Genomic DNA, 18,037 nt, shown 5'->3' with positions numbered 1-18,037 from the left:
TTTTTTTTTTAAATGATATTATTCTAAAGTGCATTTAAAATTTCAAAACACAAGTATCTACAAATTGTTAAAGACAAACACAGAGGCAGAGTGAGAACGACATTTCTAAGCAAGTTGTGAACTGTACATGGGAGCTCTCTATCAGAAGGGTTAGTTCATCGAATTTTAAAAAAAGAAAGAGAAAGCAAGCAAACAGGAGGAAGGCAATCCTCCCCAAATGTTAAGGTTGCCAAGTTTATACTGGCTGGCTTACAATGAGTAAACAGCAGACCTGTCAAAAACACTGCATCCACAAAGACCAAGGCATTCCTTCAGGTAGGTAAGCTGGAGATTGCCTTGGAGGATCAGCAAGATTCATGGCTTGAGAAACCAGAACTGTTCACACTCGTTTCCCATTTGCACGTTTTTCTGAAGGAGACTGTGGCAAGCTTTGAGCACCTGAGCACCGTGATGAAGGCACAGTGCCAGCCCGGCTTATATACCATGTAGTTCCTTCCTCCTGTCTGTCCTCCCTGCTTACCATACATACCCGGGACCTCGGTGGCTATTCAAAGAAGGTGGTGGGGCACATTTGATAAGCATATGTCTTAAAATAACTTCTCTGTGAGTTTGTTTCAAACTTGCTCTAGCCCAAGCATGGGCATTCCCATCACATTCTCAACCTGCCTCACACAGATGGGCATCCTTGAATGTAGACTTATATTCCACCACACAAATCAACTTTTCATTTAGTAAATTACCAAAACTAAACTTTGATCACAATAAACCTGTGTATAAGAATAAACCAGAAAAAAAACCACTACCTTGAAGCAAGCTTCATAAAAATGAATCAAAATAAAAAGAACAGTCACCTTAAAAATTTAGGAAAAAATATATAAATGTTTCTATAATATATATATATATATTATAATTTAAATTTCTAAGGGGAAAATCAACCTTAAATCCATGTGCTAACTTTTTCAATGCTTCCACTACAGACAGACACTATCCTAAACGTCCAAACTGGTTTAGCAGCAAGAATAAAAAATTTGGAAACAGAATTAGGTATGATTTCACCAGTACATGTACTTAAAGGTGGGTTTTATTATTTTTTGGAATATATACTTATAGCAATTTGGAATGAATGTTCATAGGTATTTTTGTCTCTGTAAATGTAATCCCATTCTTAAAACATTCTTGGAAAAATAATGACCCAAATGACCAGGATGCAAGCATTTGGCTTCCTCAGCAGTTTGTCCCAGTTTCTAGAGATCTGCCTTCTCTTCTGCGAGCTAGCTCAGTTTCAAGGGTCTTGCTGGGAATAAACACTGTTATTTCACAGTGATTAAGTTTTCAGGCTACCCACTTCCTACAAATATAATTTGAAATAAATTTACCTTTCCATCATTAAAAGAAAGCATTGTTGCTTTTGTTTTTAAAGCTAAATCTATTACCCTGCTTGGGTATGCTGCACTCTTCTGGGCATAGAATTTCATAGCAAGTATCAACATAATCAAGCCATGAAGTCGGATGCATCAAGCCATTATTTCTTATTAACCAGAACTTTCGAATGCATACCTGGCGCATTTTACATAAAACCAGCACACAACAAATAAGGATGCCTGAACCTTAAACATAAACAGCCATAGGATTTCTGACTGGGTTTTCTATTTTTGCACACAGCCCAACACCTGGAAACAACTGTACCGTGGGCACTCTCCTCGAAAGCGCCAGGTGTTTTCCTTTGGTCTAAGCCAACAAGTAGAGGGTAAACTAAAATCACTGTTTCGGAGAAGGTTGATGGGGAACGATGCTGCTACAAAACAGCTTCCAGGAGTGGGAAGTATGTCCAGTTTTCCTTTCTGGCAACTGTTTCTTGTTGGGGAGACAGGGAATTCATGACACGGTTTGGAACATGTTCTCTTGTCCCTTCACCCGGAGGCAGGGGGTTCCCAATCAAGTCAAAATGTAGATCTATGCAATATCAGCAGGGCATTCCAAGCGATGTCATGGGAGGTGGAGCCAGTCTCCATGACATTCCATGAGACTGAATACTGCAAGGCTGTCTTGAAAACAATCTCTATTGGACCAAGTCTTTCCTTCGCTGGGAGTTGTCGCATCCAAGACTTAATTTCAACAGGGTTCAATTTATTGCTTGGAGCTCTGGCAGCATAAAACTGTCTTCTTTGAATGGAAAATTTGACCAACTGCGATGAGGTAAATGAATTTCGAAAGTGGGGGAGTGTGGGGGAGGCATACAACTTTGTTTTTGGAAGGGGAACAGGGTGCATTCTTAAAGCACCAAGCAATCCCCAAACCCCAAGTCTCAGTGGATTTTTGTGTTAGTGAGGCAGAGCAGAGGGCTCAGAAGCCCTGTGTGGAGCCTAGGGACTGGGTTTGAGAGTTACCGGGCTCCGGGAATCCCTATCTTGGGTAAAAAGAGGTGACTGGAGAAAAGACGCGCTTCAAAATCATCCATTGCCTCGCAATCCCCCGCGTTCTCCTCGGGATCACTAAGTGGCGAGCGCAGGAGCATGCAAGCGCTACCGCATTAGCCGCGGTCACTCGAAGATCCTCCAGCTTTGGGGCTCCGGGCTGAGTGGGCTTGGGGCCGTTTAAGCTCGGACCAGCTCCGGCTCTGCGTCTCTGGACGGGTTTGACCGGGCTCCGGGGCTCAGCTCCCGCCCTCGCGCTCTGTGGGGAGCTGCGACCTCCGCGCCTCGGCCCGGCCCCCGCGAGGCTGCGCTTCCCGTAAACTCCCCGCCCTGCGCGGCCCCCTCCCCGCCTCGGCTCCACCCCCGCGGGACCCTGGGAGGCGTGAGATTGGCCCGGACGCGCTGTCACTCTCCGGACGCGTCACCGCCCTCATTTCCGACCGCCTGGAGACCGGCAGTGCTATTAGTGCACGGCGGGGCCGAGGCTGAGGGCAGCACAGTGCCTGGCTCGCTCGCACTCGCCGGCAGGTCGGCGCGCTCGCTCACCTGAGCCGTGTCCCGGGGCCGCAGGGCCACCGGGCTGCACGCGCGCCCCCGCCCGCCGGGACACGCACGGAGATGGGCAGCGGGAGAAGTTGACGAGCCCCCCACGCACGCGGCGCCCTTGCTGCCCAGAGGTGCGCCGCCCCTGCCACCGAGGTGTCTGCCGCCCTGCCTCAGATGTGCGCGGGACACCCTGCCTCCCCTACTGGAAAACTTCACCCCAAGTCCAAAGTGGGCTCCGAGGGCGGTGTCCGCAGCTGGACCGCGGGGCTGCCTGCGAGGGAACTGTCCTGTGGCTCCGGGGCGAGGGGAGGGCGGGGACCCGCTGGAAACTTTCTGACCATCTTCCTAACCACTGCGTTCTACTGTCTCCTCTCCCCGCAGGGGCTGCAGCCAGCGCTCTGTCGCGCGTGCCTGTTTGCCAAAGGAGCCGCCCCGGCGAGGAGAGCCGGAGGGAAGCCGCTTCCAAAGGGGAGACCGGCTGCTCAGACACGCGCTCTGGGCGGCCTGGATGCGCAAGAACCGGCCCCGCAGCCGCTGACGGCCGGCGGCAGCGAAGTTTGGCTGATAAGCGGCTCGGCGCCTGGCCCCTGGACAGACTGCCAACCGGCGGCTGCAGCGACCGAAGCGATGCCCGTGGGGGGCCTGTTGCCGCTCTTCAGTAGCTCCGGGGGCGGCGGCCTGGGTGGTGGCCTGGGCGGGGGGCTTGGTGGCAGTAGGAAGGGGTCTGGCCCCGCCGCCTTCCGCCTCACCGAGAAGTTCGTGCTGCTGCTGGTGTTCAGCGCCTTCATCACGCTCTGCTTCGGGGCAATCTTCTTCCTGCCTGACTCCTCCAAGCTGCTCAGCGGGGTCCTGTTCCACTCCAACCCCGCCTTGCAGCCGCCAGTAGAGCACAAGCCCGGGCCCGGGGCGCATGCCGAGGACGCCGCCGCGGGGCGAGTATGGCACCGCGAGGAAGGCGTGCCCGGGGACCCTGGGGCTATCCTGGAAGACAACTTAGCCAGGATCCGTGAAAACCACGAGCGGGCTCTCAGGGAAGCCAAGGAGACCCTGCAGAAGCTGCCCGAGGAGATCCAAAGAGACATTCTGCTGGAGAAGGAGAAGGTGGCCCAAGACCAGCTTCGTGACAAGGAGCTGTTTGGGGGCCTGCCCAAGGTGGACTTCCAGCCTCCCATCGGGGTAGAGAACCGGGAACCAGCTGATGCCACCATCCGCGAGAAGAGAGCAAAGATCAAAGAGGTGAGTGCGTAAACCCTGCCAGAAATCCCACTCACGCTGCTGTTTTCCAGGGAGGGATGATAAACGGTAGGAACTTAGGGCTTCAACGTTACCACGCAGAGGCAAGGGAGATCTGCGCTCCCACTGTTTGCCAAAGGCTGCACGTTTTCCTCTTACTACCTTAGGAGATGTGGCCGTTTAGGATGTGAGGCTGAATCTGGTTGAAGTTACATGCGGTGCTGAGCTTAAGCTATAAGAGGCAGGTGTGAGGGACTACCCGGGCAGGTGATGCACTGCCTCCCCGCCTGCTGCAGTTAGTCCACCCTGAGAAGAGTCACTGCACTGGGCTTGCAGCCCCCCTCACGAAGGCTTGCAGGTGGTTTCAAATTGAAGCTGTCGATCAACGCAGGGCATCAATCACGCGTGGTACAAAGGTTATAGCAGTGAGCCAATACGCCCAGTGTTCAGTCATATGACCTTCTCCTGCCAGGTGGCATTCTGTGTGTATATAACAGGCTGTAAACGTGAAACTTGAGACCTCCTGTCAGTGGGCCACTTACTATCCATTACCGATTTAAAACCCGAGAACTACACACACACACACACACACACACACACACACACACACACACACGGGGGGGGGGGAGACCTACTGCTTTTTGTATTACTGGAACATTTTCAGAAAAGGGGTATTCTCGGTGACGCAACAGGTCCGCCTCCACAGCAGCTCAGTAACAAACTCATCCTAGAGCAAACGTGGACTTTGGTTAAGTCCTGTGTCATTTCTTTCTGGTTGTTTTCACTTGCAGCCTGTGAGTGGCTTTTGTCAAGTTTAAAGGTGAAGGAAATCCTCTTTCAGGCTGTCATTTCAAAGGTGAAAACAGAGGACTTACAGCTCAGGAAGCAGTTAGTGACCAAGTTGAGACCCGAAAGAGGGAGCAGAGGCTTCCTTCCCATTCACCATGCTCTGGGGACAGGTCTCCTTCCAGGCTGCTTCCCTGTGTTTTCCTGGGACTCCAGACCTGCAGGGCTATGGTAAAAGCATGACATCCCAACTTTGGCTAATCCTCTAAAACGCATTTTAAGGGGATTTATTCTTTTTGGAGTTTTTGTTTTAATATTGGTTCACTTATCAGGAAAGGGTCATGATAGCATTTTCAGGAAGTGAACACAATCTGGAGGCTGTTGAGAAATTTAAGGTAACTGCAGAATGGAGGCAGATTGATTGCCATTAGATGTGCCTACGACCAGCTGGAACTGGATAAAGTGCCATTGAGCAAGTTCAAGTGGACTTGGGTCCCTTTTAGACGTTTCTGAGAATCCTGCCTTTTAACCCTCCAGGCCCGCGACTTTGTTTAATCATCCTTCCGGCTTTCCGCTTTACAGCCAGCCCTCTTCAGGCACAGTGGGGGAATGGGGTCTGCTATCCTGAGCAACTTTTCCCAACCATTTTCCTTCTCTGTGAAATCCGGACAGAACTACCCTTCCTGGAGAACAGAACACGCGTCTGCCTCTTCCTAAACATCTCCCCATCCTTACCTCTTGGACTTCTTAACCAATATAGCCCATTAAAGTTTACCCTCAAATGGTCAGTATCTGCTACTGTCGATGTTTGAAGAAACTCGTTTACGCATGGTATGCTTCTGAATTCATGTGAGTGGCCAGTTAATCTGGGGTATAGTTGTAGGAACCAGAAATATTAAACACTAAAGCATTAAGAAGCTGACCATTAACGATTGAAAAGTGGATTTAGAAGAGACACAGTGTCTACTAGCAGTCCATGAGGGCAGCATTTTAGCAGTATGTATATCCGCTGGCTTGTAGACCCTTCTTATCTGTGTCTCTAAATCAAAAAAAAAACCTAATATACCATGTCAAGGAAATTTATGAAGCCCTCTGTCATGTGGTGCCAACATCTTAGAACCTAGTTCAGACTGCCCAGTTTTACATAAAATGTTAGAACTAAATGCGTTCTTTAAAATCCCAAGCTGTCACAAAAACCCCAAGCAGTCAGCATGATTTGCTTCAGAGTTTAGTTGAAGGCCAACAGGAAGAGGGGAGAAATGAATTATGATTTTCCGTTAGAATAGTTCAAGCAGACACAGTCCTTTGTAAACCATACCTCATGCTAGTCTCTTTTTTCATTGTTATTATTACTCTTTGACAGCTTCGTGCGAGTGTGTAATTAGTTGTAGTACCCCCCCCCCATACACACACAAACACACATACACATACCCTTACCCTCAACTCAAGCAATTCTACAGGACCTGGTGTTTGACCACGGGGAGGAAAAGTAGTACCCCCCCCCACACACACACACAAACACACATACACATACCCTTACCCTCAACTCAAGCAATTCTACAGGACCTGGTGTTTGACCACGGGGAGGAAAAGTGCTTGTCAGCTGAGGGTGACACATTATACTCCACTTTTATATATTAGCTTCTATTTCCTGCATTATAGGCAGCTTGCCGTGGTCTCGTAGCTTTTACCTTGGTTCTGTTCTTGTTTCTGTATGTTCTAGTTGTTTTCATACTTAAGTTCCTTATTGTGCTTGAATATGCTAAAACTTTTATAGTTAAAGTTTAGAAGCTATAGAGTTGAATTTTAGTCAAGCTTTTATTTTGTAAGTTTGGTTCGGAGGCAGTTCACACTGTTTTTATATTGCTGACGTAATTGTGTTGTTGGTACCACACTGGATTTTTAATAAGTTTGTGTCTTAGGGGAGGTAGGCTGTTAATTTGAAACAGGACATTGCCTCAGCCAAAAGGTATTGAATGAATTCTACTAATTCCAATAATGATGGATTTGATGTAAACTCTCATTTTCCCACCCATGTGAAAACCTTGTAAAAACATTTGTCCTAGAATTTCCCTGATTTCTGTTACATGCCAAATGTGTTTTAATTGTCGTGAATTTGATCTCCACAAAATTTTACTCAAGTTATCCTGTACTTTTAAAAAAAAGGTTAAAAGTTAAAGAACTTCATAGAATTACTAGGAACGGGCTCTATTTTCCTTTCTACTGCACCTTTTTTTAATAAATCATCAAGGCTTTTCAAGTTTTTTTGTGGGGCAGTCACAACAGTGAACCTACACTGTACCTTAGGATGAAGGCCCTTACCTACTTTAACAACGAACATACTTTTTATTTTCTGGAGTTGGGGAGTATTCTGAGTGATAGAAAAAAACAAGTCACCCTTCTCGGACTGGAGTCCCCATAGCATAAGAGGGGCGTGGAGTTCTGCAGGCTGGCAGACTTGGGTCTGTCACATGAGGCTTTAAGACCTGGCAGCTATAGTCACAGCTGCCTTCTCTTTTCATTCCAGGCCTATTTGTATACTCAGACACATAAGAAAGGTGACTAATAAGTAAAACACACTTTGTTACATCTTACAGTAGCACTAGTGGGGTGTGTGTGTGTGTGTGTGTGTGTGTGTGTGTGTGTGTGTGTGCGTGCGTGTGTGTATGTGTGTGTGTGCCCATGTGTACTGAGCACAGTTTACAGCTTATGTTAAACATTAACTATCTGCCCTTTGGCTCAGATGGGAGGATAAGTTACCTTGACAAACTGAAACAAAACCACTTTTATTTTGAAACTTAGCTTTCCAGGTGACTTTTATGGGTTTCAGTGTGGAAAAGCACATTTAGAGCATAATGAAGCTCTCCTTTGAAGTCCTGTGCCAAGGGGCGAGGACACTTTTGGGTTGTTTGCCAGTCCCTCGGCCCCTTAAGCCCTGCTACTTGATGCTCCTTATAAAACAGATACTAACTAGTATGAGCCCGTGCCACACAGGGATCCCACAACAAGGGAACTGTTGAGATTTGTGAAGGGTTCTGTCTTCACCAAGAAGATGAAGTCAGGAATTCGAGAGTGTAAAGACTAGAGTAGGTGCTAGCTGTTGAAGTTACATAAGCACTAAAGACTGGGAGTGGAAGTGAATTGTCTTCAGTTTCATTTTCTGCAAGCCATGCCTCAAGTCCTAGAAAGGAGATACCTTGATTCCCTTCCATCAGGCAGCTAAGATTCACGTAAAGGAGCTGTGCATAGGACTTAGAACCTGGTAAAAGTGGTAAAAGGCAGCTTAAAAATATCCACCCCGTATTGAAACTTTTTAGCAGTCCTCAGGTGAGCTAATCAGCTAAACCATCTTGAGAACCTGAAAAAATGCCTGTCTGAGAGATCTTAGTTTCTTGGGATTTACCGCAGAACTTACATACTTGAATTATAATGTTTTCAAAGCTTTGATACATAACTTCGGTACTAACAGGGGCTTTCAAGGTATGTGTCAAGGTCACAAGGGAAGAATATGGACAGATGCCTATGAAGGATGAAGGCTCAAATGCAGTGGGGATGTGAAGTGCCCAGGACCTAACTTCACACCCTAGTTCAATAGGCTTTTAATGTCTTTTATACCATATAGGAAACCATAAACATAATATGTTTTAATTAGCCACAATAAGATAACAGAGGTAAAGGAAATGATTGGCAAAATTACCTGAATAAATAAGAAAGGAAAAGGCTAATTTAAGGGAGATGGTATGTTATTTGGAGGGGAAATGGCTTTTCCCTTTGTTGATAGCCCGCTGCCTTGCCTGATGGTCAGTATCTGAGCTCCCTAAAATCACCTCCATGCCTCATGCTCTCTTAAAAATCCCTTATACTAACGCTGAAAGTTAGTTTTTGGTTACCAACAATACACCAGGAAAACACTAGCCTTAAGGTTTTTTTTTATTTTAAAAATTAAACGTATGAGTTAGATCATAAAAGATTACAGCTGCATGAGACCCATTTGGCACCTTGGCTCATCATGTGCACTGTGGTGGAGTATCCAAAACACCAAGGTTTTTCTGGAAATCACCAGTTAGTGGCAGAGTTGGATTGAGAATAGAAGTCCTGAGTACAGTTCACTGTCCCTCTTATACTTAAATTCCTAAATGGATTCCCAAAATGAGTATTAGCAGGATGGTCATATTTGTTCTCTACAGACCCCAATATAGAACGAGCATAAAACACACGAGACCCAACTCTGTCTTATTGTAAAGTTTACTTGATGGGTTTTAAGTAAGCCATAGTAAGCTTAAAAATATAGTACTGTGGACGTGACTCACAAGATTGTTTTTAAGATTACACATCTAAGTGTGATGTGATGTGTTTGCTCTGTTTATAAAGTTCTCTACAGGAGTAGAAGCGTTTGTAACCGCCACACTCTATATGTTTGTGTAGAGAAGTGGTGAAGAAGAAAGGGAGAAACAGGGTTACAATATAGAAAAAGATGTGGGTGCCCAAAGACAGAGAGGTACAATGACTGGGGGAGCTCTTCAGACTGTAAATGCATGTGCTCTCCACCCATTGCTTTAGATAGTAGAATTCATAGTTAACCTGAGAGGATGCTATAGGCTTTTGTTGGTATATATACATTAAAACACACACACACACACACACACAAAACAATCCATGGGCCTCTCTGTCTCCTTTAGGTCCTGGAAAGGCTGTCTGAGTGCACTGTGCAATCCCCTCTTCTGCCTTGCCCACTTGCAGCCAAATGAGAGTTAGAACTATGGCTCTGGACCCAGACTACCTGGATCTGAGTTGGGCCTCATCACACACTAGCTCTGTGACCTTCATCAAGTTGCTGAATGTCTCAGAAGGTCATTTTCCTTATTTATCACATGAGGGTTATGTTAGCACCTACTTTGGACCATAAGGTGTAGAAGTGATCTTGCGCAAAGAGCTTACATGGTAACTGGTGTGCATCTGGTGTACAGCAAATGCTACTTGCTGTTATGTCACTCTGTTACTTCCCAGGGGACTTTATTTCCTACGCTGATTAATAAGCCAAGGATATAGTGATAGAATTTCAAAAGACAGTTATAATAATTAAAATTGGGTTTTGATGATGAAAGAGATTCATGTGCAGTTCCAAATGATCTTACCAGATAGGTGTGGTTTTTAATTGTACTATGATCGACTCTAATTCCCTTACATTGCTAAATTCCAACAAGCCTCAGTATCTTAAACTACCTTTAAACTTAACTACTCCCAGTGTACGCTTCATGTTTCTGTAGTCGGGAGCATGGGTGAAAGAGGAACTCGTTTCTACAGTCAGAGAGGCTTTCTCTGAAGTTCTCAGGGTTTTCACAGTCAAGCTGCCCCCTTAAGTACTGACATCAGTCCTCAGAATAGACTGAGCAAAGTGAGTTTTAACTTGTTTTGTTCGTGGAGGGATGTAAAGAAGTAAGAAGAAAATTATAGTTTAGATTTGGCAAAAATTGTGTAACTATGATAAACTCTATAACAAGAGCTAAGCACCTGATGCTCAGTTTGTGAAAATTAGTTATATTTTATATAATAAAAACTCTTGGCTTTTTTTTTTGAGAGTTTCATATTGAATTTAACTGTATCATGTTTCATATTAAAAAAGACCCTCGGATATCTTGAAGCTTCATACTCACCTCACCTATTGGCCATGGGGCTCAAATGGACTTCATGAATGCCCTCGGTGCCCTAAGGATGCTCCAATGGACTTCATGAATGCCCTCGGTGCCCTAAGGATGCTCCAATGGACTTCATGAATGCCCTCAATCCCTGAAGGGTGGGCTGCAGTAGACCAGTTCCCAGGGTGACTCTAATGGGCACCTGCGCCTGGGAGGCAGGCTGGCCCTGCTTTGGCCCTCCTGCCTCCTCAGCCCTGCTGAGAACAGCTTGGAGAGAGACAGAGCAGCTTCAGACAGTCCCTGAAAAAGCAATGCTGGCTGATATTTGCTCTTAAGATAACAGAGGCCACCCCACCCCACCTCCACAGGGTCCTGATAAAGATTTCTGTGATCATCAGGAACTTGAAAGAACAGCAAATGAGATTACGGCTTAAGAGCATTTAAGAATCAGTGCTTGCCTCTTGTGAATCAGAGAGTTAGGTAAATCAGAGCCCAGCAGTCCTGCACGTAATGCAGATAGATAAAATAGAAAAACCCAATGGCCTTTGTGTTTCTGTGGGTTTTTTTTTTTTTTTTGGTAAGCCTGATGCTCTCACTCTCTGCTTCTCTCTTTCCCTCTCTCCCTCCCTCTCTTTCTCTACCCCCCTCTCTACCCCCCCTCTGAAGTCTGTCTTCCCAGATCATACTTAAGCAAGTACTCAGCCCCCAAGTTGCTACACTCTTCTCTGATCTGAGCAATACGATACTAACTTTTATCTGCATTTTTATGTATTTCTGTGTAGGTTTTTTTTTTTTTTTAAATTAGATTGCCTAGAGTCCAGGCCCTCCCATGACTGTTTATCATGAGAACTTGATGTGAAGGTAGGTTTGAAAATGAGGTGGAAACCAAATGAATAACACCCGGTTGTGAAAGAATAGAGTTTAATAATACAGTACAACATAACTCTAAGACATTTTTTGTTGCCACACTCCTGGGGAAGCCTGTTTGTATATGCCAAGGGTTTATGGGAACGGGTGTGGCAGTGATTGTTACACCAGCCTATGAGTGACTGTGGTTGAGACACAAAATCAGGGCCTGCAAGCCCCACCGCTCTTGACGGAGTCTCTGTTCTTGTCAGATCCTTTCTAGTGAATGGCCTTTTCCGGATCTCGCAAGGAACACTAACCTAAGGGACAAGAACTTCAGAGATAAACACTTCTGGCCCTTTCTGAGGGTGACAGTCTAGATTCCTGAGCTGAACCTGAGGCTGTGATGGTCTGAAGTTCATTTTCCTTTCAGGGGAATATATCTGCTCAAGCCGCTAAAAACCTGTGCTTGGTCATCTTATCTTTGTCAGGGCATAAGTGAAAAAGACACGTGTGGATGCTTAAGGTAGCGCATGGGTGCGTGCCTGTCTCAGCCTTGTTTTTAGCTGTTAGGACTTTACCTTTCTTGGATGTGGAGCATGTAAAATGCTACGGCATTGAATGTGCTCGGTCGAAATTGTTGTTCTTTGCTTTAGCAAGGGAGAAAGTAAATCTTAGAAGCAACTCATGCCTTTCCTGTGCTGTTTTCATTGTAAGCCAAGGCCTGTTTTTGCAAAGACAGCTGAAGTGTAGGTGAAGGTTGCAAGTAGATTTAGCACTCTGTGTCTGTCTAATATGCTAACTCACTCACGGTTGCGACCATACTACCGAGGCATGCTTTTATTGCTTAAATTATCTTCTGTTGCTTTCTGAAAGCATAGTTGATCACATAAAAGCATCATGATTTACCATTTCTTTGAACCTGAGCATTAATTATTTTTAATATAAAAACTGCTAAGATAAGCCTTTGTCTGGTAACTTCATCTCATTTTTCCTGTAAGTAGGTTGGACTGAAAGATCACAGTAGCCGGAGTGTTCCTCAAAGCATCTCTGTTTTCATCAGTGTCATATTGAAGGTAGTCTACTAAATCTTTATGGATTTTGTTGGCCATGAGACAGTGTTTTGAGTTGGATTGCTCCACTCTCCAGAAGCTCAACCCCACTCAGTTTAGCAGTTGGTCTTCATTTTGAAATTGAAGTTAGTATTTTCTCCTTGAGTCCCTGAGTGCTGCGTGTCTGCCGATCTGTGGGTGGTGGGAGAGATCTTCCTTGGTTCAGATTCATTTGGCATGTTAATATTTAAAATAAAAGTTGAAGGTTAAAAATAGTCCAAACACCCTTCAGAATGACTTTTTTGATGCCAAAAATGGAAGTCCTTGCAGAGTTGAATTCTTAAAAAACTTACCCATAGTTCACCATTTACACCTTGTAACCACTCACCTTCTTATGTTTGAAAGAGCAGGCTAATCTTTTGTGGGTTAAAGACCTTTGGTGGTGTAAACAAGCATGCTTTTTATTTAAGTTATTTCTAAATAGAAGGAAAGCCTGGTGTTAATGAAGTTAGAGATCTCTCTCTTTGTTCTGAATTTGGGCTAATTCCTTCAAATCAAATGTTTGTAGTTGCAGTATATAGGATGTTTAAGAGCTACCTATTTGAAAACGTATCAGTATTCATCCAGACCTTGAATAGTTCATACAATCCTGCTAGACACCAGAACTATTCAGATTTGGCTTTGAGACTGTGTTGACATGATGAATAACGATTAACATGAATCTAATATATTATTTTTATAAACAGTGGTTTGAGAGGATGGCAGTTTTAGAATATTTAAGATGCTGATTCCGGAAACATGTTATTTTTGTAGTCAACTGGCAGTGTTGAAGGTTGTATCTCGTCAGCTAAAGATTTTCAGTTCACAATTAGAATGCCTGAGGAGTGCGTATTCTGATTTAAGGAGTTATTAGCACGAGTCAGCAATTTTATACGGGATTCTTATTAAGAAACATAAGGGGACGCTTATGTACTGTAAAGGACGCTTTCTTTGATGGTCACCTGAGTGTTAATAAATTGTACAATTCACTCCTATGAAGCACTTTGGCTAGTCTTCATTATGTAATCCTCCTGGGGTTACTCAACATAGAATGCGTTTAGAAGAATTCAGTAGCTTCAAATGGGAAGGTCAGTGGATTCGAGGAGCATAGGGGATGAAGATGATTTATTAACTGCTATTGAGAACTACATTAGCAGATAGAGTGAATAAAATTATGATGTATTAGCTATTGTCTGAGTAATAAGAAAAAGTCAGTACAGCTTAGAATTCCTTGTCTTTGTCTTACTTTAAGAATCCAGAATTTCTGTGGCATAGGCTCTTTATGGTCATTAATATATTCCAGAACTCATGCCAGGAGAAGGAGAAAATCCGTTACTTATTCTACCGAATGACAGCCGATCGCCAGCTCCGGGCCTTGCCCTAAATAGGACCCATCAGATGTGTGCTAGATGAACACACATTTTCAAACGGACGAGCAGCAGGAGGAACTCTGGCTAATTGACCTCCTTTTAAGTAATCACGCGAGTACTCCTGGGCTGCCAGCCACTGGGCGTTGACGAGGACTTGAGTTCTGTTTTGTTTTTTTTTCCCCCAGTCAAAAGTCATAACAATCATATCTAGTAGCTGAGGAGAATAATGAATATAGAAAATGACCTTTTCCAGTTTTAAATCTATTTCTTAGAATGATTTATACAATGAAAACAGTATTTGTTCTATTATGTGACTTGTAAACTGGCTGAAAAAGTGGTTCATAAAAAAATAATCCTTGGAGCAAATGTAGCATAAATAAATGTGACATGACTGTTTGGAATATGGAAAAAGCGTAAATGACTGCAGGATGCTGTTAAAGGTCAAGACGTTTTCAGAGTCAAAAAGCTGCGGCCACTTGAAAAGTCACTCTGCCTCTGTTTTACAGTCAACATTTTGTTTCTCAGGTCTGTGGTTCTTAAAGAGTCCTCAGTTATTTCTGTTGATTATGTTCTTGGGTCATGACTATATTTCGTAAGAGCCGTCCTTGTATTGTGATCTTGTTGTATATGATACATCCAATTAAATTTCCCTTTTCCATTCCTAAGAAAGTTTTTGAAATAAAAGTATTTTAATAAGCCGTGCTGATAGTGCCACAGCGGGACTGTAAAAATCTTGGCTTTTCCGTTCTCACTTTCAAAAGATAAAAGTTATGGGGGAAGTATTTTTTTCTTAACCAGAGAAATCAGAATTTCCTCAGTGTCTTCTTCCTGTAAGAAAAGTGTTGAAAGAGAAACTTAGTGTCTTCCTACCAGATTAATGTCGTACTTCCTAAAAACACGCTGTCTCATTTTACCAGAGCGTGGCAGAGTTCTGTGGAGAACACACATTTGCAAATGGTCTCTTTTCTAATCCGTTCTGCAAGTTCATCTTTTCAAAATAGCATTTCTCTCCTCTTGCCCCACTAAGTGTCCTAACAGTTCCCCATTTCTCCTCAGAAGTGATTTAAGCTGACATCCATCAGAATTCCCTTGAGAATCCAAGAAAACCAGATAGATGACCAGGCTCTGTCTGCTGAGCTTATTATTTCGTGGGACTGGGTGGGTATTTTTAGCATGACTCCAGGTAATGCTGAAGCTTCTGGTGAAATGGCTTGAGTCGAAGAACAGTGTTCTGGAATGTTGCTCTCTTTGCCTGGGTAGCATGGTGACATTGCTTTGTTCCCCTCTTCGCTCACTGGGAAAGACTCTGTTTTCATTGAACTTGTATAGTTACTGTCTCCGAAACGCAGCTCATTTAGGGTTTTTCTTTATCTCATTCTCTTGCAAAAAGGGCATCCTCTTGCTTGCTCAGTCTGTGTTTTTAGCAAGTCCTTGCTCCATTTTCTTTAAAAGCTCTCCTGTCTCTAAGTGCCCATGTCATTTATTATTTCTCTCCTTGAGCCTATAGGTGACAATGTCACTGCTTTATCGATCACCTTCCTATGGACATCAGAACCCTTACAGGAGGAGACACCTTTTTCTGTCCAGTAGGTTTCTGGCCCAACAGTGGATGGCAGAAAATAGTTCATCATAAATGTAACCAAAATGAGGATCAACTTAAGCACAGGGCCAAACATCTTTCCGACCTAGTGAGGCTGTATGCCAGAGAGGAAACTTTTCATAGCCTTCCTTCCCACACCTGTGAAATGAGGCCACTAATTCTCTTTTTCAGAATGGTTACAAGCATTAAAATAGAAAAAGCATATGAATCTCTCAGCATGATGCTTGACAAGTGATATAATTTAATAAACAGCAAATTTTTTTTTGGTAGCAAGTAGAAATTGGTGGGAGTAATAAGTGTGGACTTTCATTAAGAAAAACATTTTGAAACCAGGTGGTGGTGGCGCACACCTTTAATCCCAGTATTTGGGAGGCAGAGGCAGGTGGATCTCTGTGAGTCAGAGGCCAGCCTGGTCTACAGGAGCGAGTTCTAGGACAGGTTCCAAAGCTACAGAGAAACTTTGTCTCAAAAAACAAAAAAAAAACAAAACAAAAAAACAAACAAAAACAAAAAAGAAAGAAAGAAAAGAAAAAAGCATTTCTAACCTAGGATCATGTTGGGAATTTGAGGGGACCCTGGAATGCAAAGTGATACCTTCTCAACACACACATTTCACACACACACACACACACACACACACACACAGATACAAGCAAATACACACACCAAATATACATATAGGAACATACACATACACAAGTATAGACACACTCATACACATACCACACATATACTCACACACATAAGACACACTGAAGTGCTGAAATGCACACACAAATGCTACACACACACAGACACACACAAATCTACATAGTAAGTAAATTGAGTATAAGAAGTTATTTACAGGATATAAATGCAAGTATTTGCTATAGTGTATTAACCAAAACCTTCAATTTTTTTTTGTTTTCACTTTCATTTTAGTTGTGTTTGCCCAAACACTTGCTCCCCATGGCAGGAAAAAAAAAACGCACCGTTTGCCCCAGTCAGGTGCCATCCTACAGAAACAGTGGTCATCCTTAGGAAGGCCACCCAGGGCGCTAACTCAGTTTTCATCCGCTCATCAGTGTCCAGTCTCCTTTGGTCCTTAGCCTGATGCTCATTTCTGGAGGCAGGAAAGAAGGCCAGGACACTGCTGAGTCTGGATGACACTATGCGAGCATTGGAAGAAATACTTTGTGAACTGAAATGCTGTGAGTGTTTTAGCCCTGTGCATAAATTTGGCTCGATACTTAGGTCTGTGTGCTTTCCGTTTAGAGTGCATCTACAGCCTTGGTGACAATACATGCTCACTATGAGTTCTGCTGCAGCTTCCACCGCATCGGCAGCAGACGGTTCTAGTGCATCTAAAATAGGAATTAAAGAGTCAGATGGGAAACAGCATTAATAATTTGGTCAGCTTTAATCTGCTCCTGATTAACCTTGAAGTTTGTACCTAAACGACTGGATTTGAAAACAGGATGTCAACAAACAGCCTCAGAGTTTGCCTCCTCTTGGTGAATGTCACACTTTGAAGACTTTCTGAAGAGCACTTAACTCTTTATAGTCTTAACGAAAGAAGCGGCATATATTCTTCAGATGTAACCTAAAATAATAGCTTTTAATCTATAGCATTACCATTTGCTTTTAAGGATTTTTAATATAAAAATTCAAAGCAGGATTTTTTTTTAAATATGAAAAGTGACACAGAAAAGTCAAAGATGTTCTTTGCTGGTTTCCACATTATTTGGCCTCCCTTTTTCCTAACTGTATTTGACCTCTCCACCCTGAATGTATATTTTGCAGGCTTAGAATTTTGAATGTTTGTCCTCAGTAGTAGGGGAAAGAGTACAAGCTGACATGAAAGTATTTCTCTCGTTCCCTGCCCTTTATAGTAGTCCTGAATTTCATAAGGGAAGAAAACAGTTTGAATTCTAAGATTCAGCTTAGTAAAATGAAGTAAGATGAGGTGGTTTAGAGCGAGCCTGGGGGAGGGAGCAGTGCTATCCCTCTCTTTCTTGATGCTCCTCTCAAAGCCCTTCACAAGAGGCCCATGCCCACAGGTCTGGAAATCTGTAAATTCACTTCTATGGTTGTAGTTCTCCACCCACCTGTGATCTGGAGAATTACACTCCAGGTTTCCTAAGGAGAACAGTAGAGTCAGGGTTCACTAAGGATTTCTTCGAGGACTAGCTGCAAGCATTGTGAACTGGCCTGCCAGGTACTGGTTTGAGTTAACGCTTGTAGAGTCTTCCTTCCGGAAGCCACTCTGGATGTATGCTTCTTAGAAATTTTCAGGGATTCCCCTGCTTGTCGCAGATGGAAGGCGATTAAGGGTTTTGTAGCCCAGCATGCCGCAAGCAATCGGGAATTAATTTCCATGATGCTGTTTGATTCCCTGCTAGCTGCCTTGTTGTCATCCTCCAGCCATACTGTTCATCGCACTCCATCCCCTGCATTCTCTCTCAGAGGGAGACTGTGCACATTACTCTCCTCAGATTGCTAGCCGCCTTAATCGCAAGGCTTGGCTCCAGTTCTC

At 44.0% G+C, this 18,037-nt stretch overlaps 1 protein-coding gene across 2 annotated transcripts in view; it reads left to right on the top strand.

Moving 5' to 3' along the window:
- The first annotated feature begins 2,012 nt into the window (after nt 1-2,012).
- Nucleotides 2,013-18,037, top strand: part of Man1a1 (mannosidase alpha class 1A member 1) — a 177,453-nt gene continuing 161,428 nt past the window's right edge. Inside the window, exons 1-2 of one of the 2 annotated variants that reach the window (XM_075945965.1) lie at nt 2,013-2,196; nt 3,342-4,196. In XM_075945965.1, the coding sequence (XP_075802080.1) occupies nt 2,170-2,196; nt 3,342-4,196 (882 nt within the window). In that variant the 5' untranslated portion in view covers nt 2,013-2,169. Of the gene's footprint in view, nt 2,197-2,883; nt 3,092-3,341; nt 4,197-18,037 lie in introns of those variants that run through there. The other variant, XM_075945974.1, reaches the window with a different exon arrangement.

Source organism: Microtus pennsylvanicus, chromosome 1, assembly GCF_037038515.1.
Source record: "Microtus pennsylvanicus isolate mMicPen1 chromosome 1, mMicPen1.hap1, whole genome shotgun sequence".
Classification (NCBI taxonomy): Eukaryota; Metazoa; Chordata; class Mammalia; order Rodentia; family Cricetidae; genus Microtus; species Microtus pennsylvanicus.
Note: the sequence above shows the minus strand (reverse complement) of the source record. Positions and strands in the feature narration are given on the sequence as shown.